The sequence below is a fragment of the Saccostrea cucullata genome, unplaced genomic scaffold, assembly GCF_032062105.1.
Source record: "Saccostrea cucullata isolate Sc308-1 unplaced genomic scaffold, CSIRO_AGI_Scuc_v1 ctg2933, whole genome shotgun sequence".
Taxonomy (NCBI): domain Eukaryota; kingdom Metazoa; phylum Mollusca; class Bivalvia; order Ostreida; family Ostreidae; genus Saccostrea; species Saccostrea cuccullata.
This window is the reverse complement of record NW_026921019.1, coordinates 1-15,687: the sequence shown is the minus strand read 5'-3', so window position 1 is coordinate 15,687 and position 15,687 is coordinate 1. Positions and strand designations below refer to the sequence as shown.

The 15,687-nt window shown below is 33.4% G+C and overlaps 1 protein-coding gene across 1 annotated transcript; it reads left to right on the top strand.

Moving 5' to 3' along the window:
• Positions 1 to 1,183: 1,183 nt before the first annotated feature.
• LOC134258978 (uncharacterized) lies at positions 1,184 to 3,101 on the top strand. The gene is made up of 3 exons (XM_062741571.1): positions 1,184 to 1,313; positions 2,078 to 2,162; positions 2,444 to 3,101. The coding sequence occupies exons 2-3, from the start codon at positions 2,080 to 2,082 to the stop codon at positions 2,880 to 2,882; spliced, it is 522 nt and encodes a 173-aa protein (XP_062597555.1). The 5' UTR covers positions 1,184 to 1,313; positions 2,078 to 2,079; the 3' UTR covers positions 2,883 to 3,101.
• The last annotated feature ends 12,586 nt before the right edge of the window (positions 3,102 to 15,687 follow it).

The following is a 15,687-nucleotide window of genomic DNA, read 5'->3' as shown; positions in this document are numbered from 1 at the left end:
AATGTCAAAGGCAAGCATTGTTTGTATCCGATCAAAGGTCTTGTTACAAGGCATACATCTGTGAAATATAACGGTTCCTGTACAAACTGTTCAGAAATTTTGGCCCAAGTAAAGGTGTTTTAAGTAGATAAAAGTCAAGGGTATAATTAAGGTCAAAAATACACATGTGAAGTGTGAAAAATATGGAGATAACGAACAGTATTCAAAGTAAATTAATCAAAACAAAATGAGATCCTCATTTTTCAGTAGTTAAAATAAACATTGAGCCATTTTGAAAAGTGTACCATTTCGCGTTTTCCTCCAAAATTAAAAACAAACAAATTTTTTCAGCGTTACCTTTAAACTAGGAAACTGTTTAGACTGATCACAACTACAATGAACCTTATGTATCAATGGGTAGAGAGGGGGTTAATGTTAGTATAATTTGAAGTGTAGGTACTTTTACAAATGTGCTTTAGTTCAATTTTGTAAGTATATGTAATTTGGAGAGGGAATAAGATATCAGTTTCCTCGTATATGCAGACTTTTCCCTGTTATAGACATCTGTTGAGTGCAATCATACATAATATTAATTGCATTTTTAGAAATAAAAATAAACGATATATTCAAAGAGGGCAAAATTTTTCAGGAAGTCATTTTTATATACTCATTTAAAACAAAGTTGTAGAATATGGATCTTTTCAAGGTTGTTATGATAGTCATTTCTTTGGTTCATAATGCAAAACAGTTAGGTATAATTCCTATAGAACCTAAGTGTAGCGATTCTGTTTCTTCTGAGTAAGTACATGTTGAAGTTTTAATACGTTTTTCTAAGGTTCATTTATTAAGTCACATAATAAATTAAGAATTTGTATTTTATAAGGAATTCCCGATGTTGTACTTCGTATAGAACTATTGGAGGAAAATGTTACCGTAAGTTGTACTTTAAATTGATTGTTACATTAAACACGTTTTAAAGGTATCTTGAAGTTCAAGAAATTTGTAGGTAATAAAATGACAAAATTGGTCTTAATTTCTAAGACTCACACGATTAAAGTTACTTTACCTTATACAATTATACATTACCAAGAACATTTGAATCTGTCGTATTTGTGCTTTTTTATCTCAAGTAATGAAATTCATTTTCTAATTCCATATGCATAAGAATGAAATAGTCATTGTATTCTTTTATCAAGCATGCATAGGGTCATTTGGAATAGAATGCAGCAAACTGTGTCCCAAAGGATATTATGGCCTTAAATGTCAAGATAAGTGTGAGTGTGACAGGTGTAATGCTACGACAGGGAATTGTTTTCATGAGGAAAATTCATCAAGTACGCACCTCATTAAAATTTAATGTTAAAAAACATTTTTAGTACAAAATCTGCCAAGAATTTTTATTCAGCAACACAATTAAGTTTTTATTTATCAAGTTGAACCATATCCAATCTCACAAAATTAAACATTTTTTATAATCTTATAACATCATTAAGGATCTTAAATCAAAACCATTAAATCATTCACTCTGCAGCGACAGAATAATATCAAATCATGTCCTTGAATGGAAATTAATGCTGCATGCAAGGGTCATTTATAGTAAGGAATTGAGCAGAAGGTTTGACGTGAAAGAGATAATTATTTCATGAGCAATACCAAATCAAGATGTTTCTCAATATACTCACGTTAATATGAGTAAATACATATTTTTTTTTAAAATTAAGAATAAATTTTGCTTCAAAATGATTGAATTTATATTGTTTAACGTCCCTCTCGAGACTTTTTCACTCATATGGAGACCCCACCAATTGCCGGTGGAGAGCTGCAATTTTTGACCTATACTCGGCACTCAGGGCCATTGAGCAGGGAGGGATCTTTTTCGTTCCAATACCTACTGTGACACGGGACCTTGGTTTATACGGTCTCATCCGAAGGACCAGACTCTACGTCCCACAGTGGGATTCGAACCCGCAACGTTAGGATCAACTCCTTACCTTGCGACTATAGAGCAGACGCTTTGACCATTGCGCAACACAGGCAACGCTTCAAAATGACAGTTGTTCACATATAATCATATTCCTGCTCATTTCTAATTTTCTAGGAATGTCCGTGGCTTGCTTGGCATTCTTTGCAACTGGATGTGTTTTCTTTGTTGCAGCACTAATAACTTGTCTCTGTGTAAAAAGGTACATCCTTCATTACATTCATATTAGATATATTGCTATAAAACTGCAACGCACCTGTTTTATTATTGGTGAAAAAAAACGAATTATTGTCAAATTCATGACTTTTAGAAAAAGGTATTTATCTCAGAAAAGTGTAGCTGAAATGACTATCTTTAAATTTATCAGAATAAGTGTGACAACATATAAAATATATATAATATTATATATAAATATACAATACATTCACATTTATTTATCTGAATGAAATATGTTTTTTAGTTTTAAAACTATCATTTTCACAGACAGTTTTCCGGGAAAAGGTATGATAAATATGTACAAGATAGCCGTTCCCTTGGTGAATCAGCTTCTCAAATCTACACAAGAATGGAAGAAAACGTATATCAGGAATGTGAGCAGACATCAACAATCTATAATGATTCAACTAATTCGAGTTGCCTTAGTCAATATGACAGATCTCATCTACTCGAACGAATAAAAGAAAACAAAGCAAAACCATCCATACTGTCTCTCCTGAGGTGGAAAAAGAGATGTTCCGGGAAAACTTTGGCAAAGTCAGGATACATATATGTAATTGGATCACAGGAACACTTAACAGAATCAGCCTCTGGATCAGGAGAAGCACCACTCCGGCTACGAGTAATACCAGAACCACCCACTCAACCAATGCTACCTCTTCCATTATCAAGTTCACACATTGCAACAGCAACAGTCCCTACATAACACTACTATTGGACTTTTGCAAGAAGCACCGACTTTTACAGTTGGCGGTACACTTTGACATTTACACCTGCGTCATGTATGGATATACATAATTGATAATGGATAAGAAAACGTTTCTAGTGGTAATGGGTAGGGTTTTAGGGACTCTAACATGAGAAGGGCGGGAGTTAAGGCTAGGGTGGTTGTTGTTTTCGTCAAAGGCATCTTATTTGCGCTTTGAAATAAACCCTTATTTTTCGTTATATAAATGTTAAGCTCCATCTAAATAAGTTTATCTCATAGGCGTGGATGACATTACCTTTTAACTTATGCTTTATTCACGGGTAGATGTTTTTTCAATAGCACTTCCGGTTTTGACACGATCCCTCGCTTCAATATTTTATTTATTGAAGCCTTTATTTGTGAAAACCCTTGCCCTCATAAAATGAATGATAAAGGGCAATAATGTCGTTAACAGCAAGAAAAAGATTCGAATAGGCCTATGACAAAGAAGTGTCTTAATTTATCAAGGTACCTGTATATTGGCTACTTGAAGATGGATGTTATTATCATAACCGGGTCAACCTCATTCTGGACTCCAGCCTAAATCTTTAAATATTGTTTTCCGTAGGTAATTTATCCCAACATCTGAACTCTGGTCACTCCAATCTCATTGGTTGCTTCTTCCTCCTAACCAAATACATATTCCGATAAACAAGTAAACAACCGCATTCTACTGAAACCGCATGTTCAGGGAATCGTTCGATCAGGTTAAAAGGTCACCCTATTGCGGCCAGCTGCAGAATCTTTGTTTATTTTTAGTTCTTCAGAGCTAACGTTATCTGCCTCAGCCAAAGAGTGCAAATACACAAAAACGTGTTACAATCTTATTTTACTGCAATTTGTGTTATGATAAATTCCCCCTACTGTCGAAAATCTTGTCCTCAAGATTTGTTTAAAGTACTTATGATTCATAATACAGTAATCTCTCTTGCTGCGAATTTTACTTAAAACCGAATACTCAAAGTGATATTCATTTGATATTATCGCGCCGACTTTAACTTTATTAATTACGTATTTCAGATGGCTTTAACATAGACACATAATTATTACTTTAAATTATGCAATTTAAATACACACACAAAGGTATAGAATTACAAAATACACTTTCCAAAACATTACAATATTTAAATACAACAAACACGAAAAATACTATGTACACTTTTCTTGGATGCTTTTTTTTCTCCCTTTTGGCAGTGGTGGCACCTTTTTGTCGAAAAATACAGTAGTGATAAAAAAATGTTACAAAGCTCGATTCACAAAAACAAATGCTTTGACAATTCATGGAACATAAACACTCTCATTGTATGGATTAAGACACTTTTCGCAAAAATATCATTGTCGTTGAAGGTACCCCTTTTTCACAATTGACAAAAAAAATATGTTTTTCAACAGAACCGAAAAATATACACTTTTATTACAAGACATGATCCCTTTAAAATACATATACATTGTAGTCCTATATCTGACGCGTACTCTCTCTCTCTCTCTCTCTCTCTCTCTCTCTGCTTTGAAAAAAAACTTTAAAAGTTAAGTCATTATTACTTATGAAAGGAGAAATGATTCTCGTAATTATTCGGAAGAATGTAAAATATTTACATGTATATCCCTTCCATTACTATCATTTTCCCTTCAAATATTTCTCACCAAACCCCTTGTTTGGTTGACTATTATAAAGCCCCGACTTAACCTTTAACCTAAATGAATGGTATAAGGGTTTCCCTTTACTATCTTTCAAGGCCCTTAAAATTCTCATTTATAGGTTTTAATTAGATTCTCTCGCAAGAGTATGTGACTTTACTTTCAACCTAAATGAATGGTATACGGGTTTTCCTTATTGTTCAAGGCCCTTCCCATTTAGGATTTATTTGTAACTTGGTTAACCTATACAAATGGTCAACGGGGCTTCCTTTACTATCGTTCAAGGCCCTTCCCATTTATAGGTTTCTTTTTCTTTTGATTTCGTCTCATAATTTTAAGAACACTTCATTTCTCGTTTTGCAAGTACCTTTGTATTTTTAACCATGCATGTAATACACTGTGCGTCAACAATATTATTTTCAGGTAAAATTTAAAACATTGCCCATGTAGAAAAAATATTAACAATATGACAACATTATAAATACCATCGACGTAAAAAAAAATTCTTGCACATGTTAAAGGTAGGCATTTTGACAAAAAAAATTCTATCCTATCTGTACTTAGTTTCATTTTTTTTCAAAGTATTTCTCATAGGACTCAATATTAAACTGTCCAATCGTTGGATATTCTTGAAATCGGCACTTGGAATCGGAAGCAGGGGCTCCGGTACAGAACTATTGTAGTTATCTCAAATATTAAACTGTTCGTGTTTCTGGCCACCAAAGGACGGGATGGTAGTAGTCGTATCGAAAGTATTTTTAGCACAAGAGTTTTTAGTTCGTTTTGGCTGTTGCACTTTGGACTCGTGGTTGGCACAAGTTTGCTAAATTGGTAAGTCCTAGTTCTTTCTGCTCAGGGAGTGTCAAGTCACTTGGCTTCGTCGATGGTCTGACGGCTCTGGTCCGCGTCTCGCCTTTATTCGAGTCCTCTGTCCGAAAAACCAGTGGGATGTTGCTAGCTTATCCCCGTCTGGGGGGGGGGGACTTAGAAACTTAAACTTAAAAACTTAGAGAACTGTCAAAGGCTATTTCCTTCTTTCTGAATTTGAATGTTTTTAACTTTCTTCTCAATCTGCAGTCAAGCAAACCGGATTCTCCAACCACCTATCATAACCGGGTCAACCTCATTCTGGACTCCAGCCTTAATTGATGCTAAATCCTAACCAGCAAAGGTTTAGGAAGGCAGAGTCCCGAATGACATTGGGCCGATCATGCATATGTTTGATATCCACCAGGATCCTATTAAATTCTGCCGTAAAGGGTTAACCAACTTCCTTCTGATTGATTGATTGATTGATTGATTGTATACTGTTTAACGTCCCTCTCCAGAATATTTCACTGATATGGAGACGTCTTTCTGAATCTGTTAAATTAAAGTCAAGTTAAAGGACTCTCCACCATTTTTCATAAAAAAGAAATAACAATTTAATTGCTCGGTTTTCATAATCTGGTTTATCTCATTCACTGGAACTCGTGAAGAGGTACTGGGATTACTCATTCTAGCTCTTCATCTTTATTATTTAATTCATTCTGAACTCTCACTTGGCTTGTGGAGGTACCGGGATGGATCAATTTCGCTATTCTCTTTTATTTTATAATTCCTTTTAAATTTGTGGACCAGAGCGGCTGCCATGGTTTGGGAGTGGCGGTGTTACCCAACCTGTATGAAATGCAACCAAGACAGTCAAGACTCAGCTTTCCACTCTTTATTAAATTGAACAATCTAAATAGTTTCACACAAAATACTAAACATCATACTAAACATTATTAGTTCTAATATAAAAAATGTAACCTGATAATAAATTAATGAAGCCATGTGAAAATCTAAATAATTCGAAATAAACCGCGCAAGTTTTAGAAAATTATCTCACCTGTATGAAATGCAACCAAGACAGTCAAGATTCAGCTTTCCACTGAAATCCTGTCTTTCCCGGTCGTTCATTTCATACTAGGTTTACGTTTGTAGATTTTCATCTCCATATTTGTAACTTCTCAAAATTTGCAATAATTACTTTTTATTTTTAATTTGAATTTTAATTTCTATTATTCTAACCTTTAGCACTTCTTAAATTTTTAATGCACTTTTAAAATAATTTCCAATCTTTTGCATAATCTTTAAATATTGTTTTCCATAGGTAATTTATCCCAACATCTGAACTCTGGTCACTCCAATCTCATTGGTTGCTTCTTCCTCCTAACCAAATACATATTCCGATAAACAAGTAAACAACCGCATTCTACTGAATCGCATGTTCTGGGAATCGTTCGATCAGGTTAAAAGGTCACCCTATTGCGGCCAGAATCTTTGTTTATTTTTAGTTCTTCAGAGCTAACATTATCTGCCTGAGCCAAAGAGTGCAAATACACAAAAACGTGTTACAATCTTATTTTACTGCAATTTGTGTTATGATATTATCCCCCACCCCATTTAAATCGTTTTCGGAGAAAGTAAAAGCCTAGCAGTTAAGTCGTTGTTATAAAATTTCTTTAACATCTTCAACAATGCTTTCTTATATTATACTACGTATGTCTATCTAGTAATGAAGGTGTAACTTCATGGATCAAGAATAAATCTACAAGTAGGCCTAACCTTGCCTAGGCCTAGCACGTTCTGTACTGCCACTGTACAAAGAGTTAATTTTCACGATCCCTTGGTCCTTACAACTTTCAGTCAGAAGTTCGTTTGATGAAAAGCTCCAGCAATTGTAACATAATGTTTTCAAATACGCAGATAGCAAAAATTCTAAATTTAGAAAACGATCTACTTTCTTTTGAGAGCAAGTCAACATCAACAGTGCATTAAGTTAAATGTCATCAATTTGAATTAGAAATCATCCATGTAGTTTCACAGGGGAAGTCTCAAAGTTTTGTTAAAAATGAAAGTCGTCTGAGATAAAAAGAACATCTATAATTGTGTGATTTGATACTGGGTTTTTCCCCCAACTCATTGGATAAAGCCAATATCAAATCACACAATATAGATATCCTCTGGGTACTTTAGAAGAGCTTGCATACATAGCCAAGTGTAAAAATAAGCCACCAACTGTAAAAGTCAGCGCAAATTGCAAAAGTCCATTACCACCACTGGCTGCAATCAAGCAAATTAGATATTGATACATGTCTTTGACACATAAGAAGCTCTTTGATGATTTTTCAAAAGAAAATAAAATCAAAAAAAGTGAATTTAAAAAAATACAATTTTGATTTAATACAGTACATCAATTTGATTTTATATCAAATTTCATCAGTATTTTTTACTTTTGTTTTCCATAAGAACAAATGTATCATAACAGCATCTTGTCAAATTTAAGTGTAATACTGTATATTAAATTGATAACGCAATGTTATCCAGTGGGGCGAGTTGTTTATTGTACTACTTAATTATCGTATTTACTGGAACAGCAGCAATATTTTTTTCTACATCTGATTCAATGATACGATAATAAAAATAAGTAAACCAATCTTTATCATCGTATATGTTTACGTTTGCTGAAATCTAAAAAAAACGTAAAAATGTAAATGAATGCGTTTCTGAGGAGGGGGTTGCTAATGCCTAGGTCACATTTCCCGGCCGGTAGCCGTAGATCAGTGGTAATCGCTGGTAATCCGTGGTGTTAGGCTAGCGATGCCCCAACATGTCGACTACGGGCAAATGTTTGGTCGAAAATCGACCGGTGATCGGCAGTCATCTGTTGAACACCACTCAACCCCCCGATGACCTCTGATTCAACGGATATTGGACGATGCTCGGCCATACATCGGCCAATCCTCAAAAGATGTGTTAATGCTGGGTTACCGATGAGGAGCTATATGAGGCATCGTTGGGGACATCGCTGAATTTTAACTACGAATTATTTCCTACCGATGACCCCACCGATTCGCAAAATGGCCTCAGTCACCGTCCGATCACTAGTGGTACCCGGCCGGCAATCATGCCATTTTCATCTAAAAACGCATCGGTTTCTCATCGTATACCCCATCGCTGGATAATGTGACTGATATTTAAGTGGAATTCGGAGTTAGATATCTTGTGTTTTATTATACTGTGGGTTAAAAAATTATTTCCGAAACAAGTGCCTGTGTCGCCATTGCCTAGATTTATTCGCTATTCAACAAAGTTAAAGTTGTCATTCTTAGCACCGAGGTGTACATAATACTTAGCTTCCAAATGAAATTTCTTTTCATTCATAATTGCGATACTTTGAAGATTTCCTAGCACATTTGTCTGAAAAAAAAATTAAAACTATATTTAATTATATCAATACATTGATGTGCACATAGATTTTTTTCCAGATGAGTAAATACACTGCACATTGTTCATAAAATTACATTTATAGAATACATGTTAAACACAATAAGGGCAATATCATCCCTCTATCAGGAGTTAGAAATGGTACTTCAGCTTTTAAAACTTCACCTTAATGATAATGAGTAATCGATTATGTATCCTTTAAATGAAATTGTTGTACTAAATTATTTTTAAAAATCTTTAAACGTTTCATTATTTTGCTAAAAGAGTTTGACAATAAGATAGTACCGCTCTTCTCATTTAGTTTTGTATGTTGCATATGACGTTCAAAACATTTATTGACTTAAATATTTAGTAACCAATAAAATATGCTGAAAATTACAAAATGTGATCGATCTTATAAAGAGAATCAAGCAATTTAAATATATGAACAGGGCATAAACAAGGAATAAAACTATGTGCATACTAACATGTTATGTTATAATTAGGGATGTCAACGAATATTCGAATATTCATTCGATGAGCTGATATTCGAATATAAATATATGATTCGAATATTCGGTTTTTAAGTATACAAGCATTAATAGATGGGAAATCTGGCAAGTTTTATTTGAAATTGAATAAAGTTCGTACCGTTATAATTAACTAGGAATAAAATTTGATGTGTGTGTGAAAAATGTAACTATAATAATAAATTATTCTTTGATTATTTAATTAGTGTTATTATAACAGTGCTGAGTACTTACAATCAGCTTGTATTGTTGTAAGACACAGACTTACAGAAAACACATGGATCCCTTCTGTATATTATATCATTAAAAATAATTATATAATATAATTAATTGGCTAAAATTTTATTTATTTGAATTTTTAATTTTTCTTCAGTAGATATTTGTTTAGCGTGACATAAATTTGTAGGACGATTTATGGCCAGTAGACCCTGGGCTTGCCATGGTGAATAAAAAATAACACAGAAAATATTGCTTTTGATATAACTTTAATTATCTGAACACTTAACACATCAACATACAGGTAAAAACCATTGTCGGTGAATTTCTACTCACCGACAATATTGTCGGTGAATTGTCCATTCTGTGAACTTGCACCCGTCGGTGAATTTCACTTTTGTCGGTCAGCTGTCTGTCAGTGAGTTGTCAGGTGTAACGACGAAAAATGACACTAACTATTGTAGAATATTGACCAGGGGGTCATTTTTCTACGTAGAAAAATGACCCCGGGTCAAGATTCTACAGTAGTTAGTGTCATTTTTCGACTGTAGAAAAACATTCCAGACCAGTAATTTTACGACTCCACACACGTTGAAAAATGACCCCCATAGAAATTTGACCCACAGCTTTTTTATACTATAAAACCTTATATTTGTGTCTCCTGATATTTTTTCATCCTTTCAAATCAACAACTTAAAAACTTACGACTTTTCAAATCTATACACAACAATTTCCCTCGGCAAATTAAAGTTCAGGATTTTTTATATCATTAACACCTGCTTTTTCGATATAAATGGAACTTGAAAATTTAATTACCTGGCCTGCAAAAATTTAAAACACAAACACACACACATTCTGATTGTACACATAAGTACACTGAAGTTGACATCAAACAGATGATTGGGTTTCTGATTGACAATATCTACGTGGTTTTGAAGACTAGGTCTTCCAACAATCTATTGGAATTCACATGGGTACCAATTGCGCCCCGTATCAGCAGGCCTGTTTGTGTATTCATATAAAGCAGAATTTTGTGCAAAATCGTATGCATGAAAACAAGAAAACACTTGCTGTGGCCTTTAACTCGAAATTTAGATAAATCGACGACGTATTGTCCATTAACAATTGTAATTTACAGACTACGTCGATACGATATATCCTGGTGAGCTTGAGATAAAAGATACCACAAAGTCTGACATATCAGTTTCATACTTGGATACTTTATTTGAAAAAGACGTGAATTGCAATCTAACAACCAAGCTATATGATAAATATGATGACTTGAACTTTTCTATCGTCAACGTTCCTTACTTATGCAGCATTAAGTATACCTTCATCACCTGCCCACGGAGTTTGTGTATCTCAGTTTATTCGATAGGCATGAGCATGCTCTACGAATAAAAAAATTATAAAATGAGGTAAATTATTGACAAGCATGTTGAAGAAACAAGAATATCAGCTGTCTCGTTTAAAGTCATCATTTTGTAAGTTGTATGGTTAATACAATGACCTTGTCATTGAGTCATATTCTGACTGACGTTTTTATACTCATTCTTAGTCCATTATTTACACACTACGGATTTTTCCTTAATTTCCCTATCATGACAAGGAGCACACAGCAGGTGTGAACGGTCAGTAATGGAAGCTCATTTCTCGTTGGCACCTGATCCACTTCTGCTGTTTCGTGTTTGCTTTGCTCCTATTTTGTATTGCTTAATGAACTTTGATATTGAATACTGTTTGTGATCTCCATATCCTTTCTTCATTGAGGAGCATAAATTTATGATTATATTTTGGGTGATTTTTATCATTCAAATATTTTGTTCCGAGAAAGGCATGATATGTTTCTGATAACCATAAACTTTGAAAATGTTTACAAATCCAAGAACACTGCATAGAAGCAAGAAAAGCAGCGTAATTTAACTACATGTGTATATAAATTCATTTCCGTTTTAGCTATTATCTTTAAACTTACTAGATAAACATCTGTATATAAACCTTATATAAGGTACTATACTTTTTTCTGTATATACGGGAAAACGGGAAATACCATACACATCGAGACCTTTTTTATAATGATGTTTTTAAAAAATCCTCCAAAACTGGCAAAAATTTACACATGAGTGAATAATAGTTCAACCTTCAGAGATATCTATAAATTCAAAAGGTACTTTTCCTTTTCAACACTTTTTAGCCCACAGACACCCGACAAAGGGTTGCTGTAATATACCCTTTCTTCTGAGATTTTATAGACACTAACTTGGCATATAACTAATTTCGATATCTAAAGCACATACTGTCCAAACGTTAATACCAAAGTAAAAGTTACTTTACTAGGAATATTTGTGTAAAAGTGTGTCAAACTCAAAGATTAAGGTCAAAAAGTCAAAAAGGGTTGACCCAAAAAAGGTCAAAATTGTCACAAATTTACACCTAAAATATGAAAGTCATATCGGTGTCATATAGTGAGACTTCCGCCATAGTGAGACTTCCCCCCGGAAGTCTGGCTATATAGTGAGGCCTCCCCCAATAATGACCATAGTGAGTCTTCCCCCTTCGGTTTTCGGTTTGGATTTGATATACATTGACATAATTAAATATTTATTGTATGCTTTAGGGACCTTTTAACTTTTATCAATTTTGTTAAGTATTTTTAGGATTTGTATATCATTTTGAAATTAAATTTTCGTGATGTTAATAAAATTACATCACTATAAAATCAAATAAGATGGATTTGAGTTCTAATACACTTTAAATCAAATTCTGACTGTCATGCATATTTTAGCAAAGGCACCGGATGCATGGATTGGGCTTACCCCCACCCTTTTTTTTTATTTATGACCGGAAAAATTGCATGAAAATGTGTGCATCCCCTGCTCATCACACCCATACATTAATTCATACAATTATTTTTTTTCATTTTGGTCGTGTTTTAAAAATTATTTATTTAAAGATATTTTATTAAACTGGGTTTGGACGATTGGATGTTTGAATACACGTATAAAAAATACGTAAAATTAATATATATATATAATAACTTGAACAAATTAGAATGGAATGCGATTGAAAATTTAAGACATGATGAAAACATTATCATTAAGGAAGCGGATAAAGGGAGCGCTGTAGTAATAATGGATCGCGAATATTATAAATCAATGTGTCTTTCTGTGTTAGAAAATAGTTCATACTATGAAAAACAACTTACATACGAAAGTAAGAAGGTCATGGAAAAACTCGAGACTATCATAGAAGAATACGGACAAAAACTTACTGCCAAGGAAATCGCATATCTTCTGTCATTTAACATTAAAACCAGTAACTTTTATGGTTTGCCAAAGATACATAAAAGCCAGACAATTAAAGATGAATGTAAAATTTCCGGATCAACATACATAAGTGTTGCAAGTCCAGCTGATCTCACAATTAGACCCATAGTTGCGGGACCAACATGTGAAACTCACAGGATAAGTAATCTATTGGATATATTATTAAAACCGTATGTTACCAAAGTTCAAAGTTATATACGAGACACAGTAGATTTTCTTAATACAATTCCTGAGAAAGTCAACCCTGAATCCATTTTGGTTTCATTTGATGTCACCAATTTCTATTCTAACATTCCACATGATCTTGGACTCATTGCAATAGAACATTGGATAGACAGATTTCCTAGTCTTTTGAATGACAGATTTCCGAAAAACTTTGTTTTAGAAAGCCTTCAATTAATCTTGGAAAATAATTTCATGCATTTTAATGACAGACAAAAACTAGGCACGGCAATGGGAACCAAAGTTGCGCCAACTTATGCTACACTTGTCCTAGGATTCCTAGAAGAAAAACTGTATTTAACCGTGAAAGAAAAATTCGGGCAGGACTTTGAAAATTTTATAAGGAAGTCGTGGATACGCTACTTAGATGACTGTTTCGTCATATGGGACAAAAGTGAGGATCAACTAATGGAATTTTTTAATATTCTCAATACCCTGAGCCCTACTTTGAAATTCACCATGGAATCGGATAGTAATAAGTTATCCTTTCTCGATGTAATGGTTATTAAAAAAGAAAACCTTTTAATAACGGATGTTTTCTACAAAATAACAGATACCAAACAATACCTAATATTTGACTCTTGTCACCCTAGACACACCAGGAATAATATCCCATACAATTTAGCCAGACGTCTTTGTACAATAATTTCCGATGCAGAAATCTTGGAATCTCGTCTCACAGAACTACAAGAACTACTCCTTCAAAGGCACTATCCTAAACAATTGATTGAAAACGGAATAAACAAAGCCAAATCTCAAGAAAGAAAAGATCTACTTACAGTGAAAAATAAACAGGTAAAAAATGTCATACCATACGTGTCAACACATAACCCAAGAAATCCGGAAATTTTCAGCATTATTAGGAACAATCTGCCCATTTTAGACGACGATCCATACATGAAAAAAATATTAGAAACTTCACAGATCATTAAGAGTAAACGACAAAGTCCGTCTCTCAAATCCATCCTTACAAAAGCATCCTTTTCTACTAACAACAATGAACCAGCAATCATCAATAGATGCAACAAGCCAAGATGCAGTACTTGCCCATACCTGACAGAGGGATCCAAATTTCAATTTAAAACTGGAAGCGAATTTACCATTAAAACATCAATGTCATGCACCAGCTCGAATCTTATTTATGTAATAACCTGCGCCGGTTGTGGTGAAAATTATATCGGCCAGACAGGAGACACCCTGAGACACAGAATGACCGTACACCGACAACAAATTAGGGAACCAAAATACCAGTGTACCGCCGTAAGCGAACACATCAGAAACTGTGCCAAAAATAAAACCCCCAATTTTACTGTCTTTTCTTTCTACAAATTCCGAAGGGATACTACAGAAAAAGAACGTGAAACTAAAGAAAAACATTTTATAAACAGACATAAACCTGTTTTAAATGCAACATAATTATATTTCATTTAAGAAATATACTTTTACCCGCATAATATAACTGTGCTATTTGTATAAAAATCTAATTTCCCGTAATAACTTACTTACGTATTATCATGACGTCATAATGAACTTTGCTAAAGCGCGACTAAGTATTGGCGCTTTATGACGTCACAATATGAATGTTGATTTTGTGTAACTAAGCATTATATTGTCAAACTCACGAAGATTGGAAATGAAACCGGTTGAGTTTATTTCGGTGTTGTGATTTTTTTATTATATATATTTATTTTAATTCAATAAGTATTTTGATACCCCGGTTACCCATCAACTGGTTAATTTCTTTCCATAATCCTTTCAAAGCTAGAACACCTTATCTTATCCTCCTTCAATGAGTAAAAAGTCTGTAAAACAGTTTGTCGTGTGTTGCCACCTTTGTGACGTTTAATAATTTGTTTGAAATTCTCAAAAGTATTATTAATAATGACATATAATTTTTAGCAGACACAAGATATCAAGATGAGAAATAAAACCAATTTTGTAAAGGGAGATAATCCAAATTTACAGTAATTACCACTTAGATTTAACAGAAAAATCATGAAAATGGGTCTGAAAACGCTAAAACATAAATTTAAACAACAAAGAAATGGCGGAGGCGGGGCGGCAGGAGGTAAATAACAAACTTTGAAACAACGTCCGTCCTCCAAGGATGTAGATGGGAGAAAAGGCAGAGTAACGCACCGCATGGTCAGAATTTCATTTGTTAGATTTTAATTGGTCAGATTTTGATTGGTCAATCTCTGCCTCTCCTACCACGGTAAGACATGGAACAAAATTAACATTACAAAGCACAGCTATACAGTATTTCAGACTTTCACATTCAAGGAGGACACTTATTGATTACAATAAAAAATTTTAAGTAAACTTAAATTTATATAACTGAGGATTTTTGTGTTTTCTTTTTACTTTTTTTAATATATATATATATATATATATATATATATATATATATATATATATATATATATATATATATATATATATATATATATATATATATATATATATATATATATATATATATATATATATATATATATAGAGGATATTCAATGTTTTGTAGTTGAATATGGAATTTATTTCATGAGAGGGACAGGATTTTTGATATTTTCACGAGTGCGAAGCACGAGTGAAAATATCAAA

What these genes read in the sequence shown, in the direction of transcription:
- LOC134258978 (XM_062741571.1), top strand. Translation starts at nt 2,080, where the DNA reads ATGTCCGTGGCTTGCTTGGCATTCTTTGCAACTGGATGTGTTTTCTTT. An exon ending in ACTTGTCTCTGTGTAAAAAG is followed by an intron (nt 2,163 to 2,443) that starts GTACATCCTTCA and finishes TCATTTTCACAG; the next exon opens with ACAGTTTTCCGGGAAAAGGT.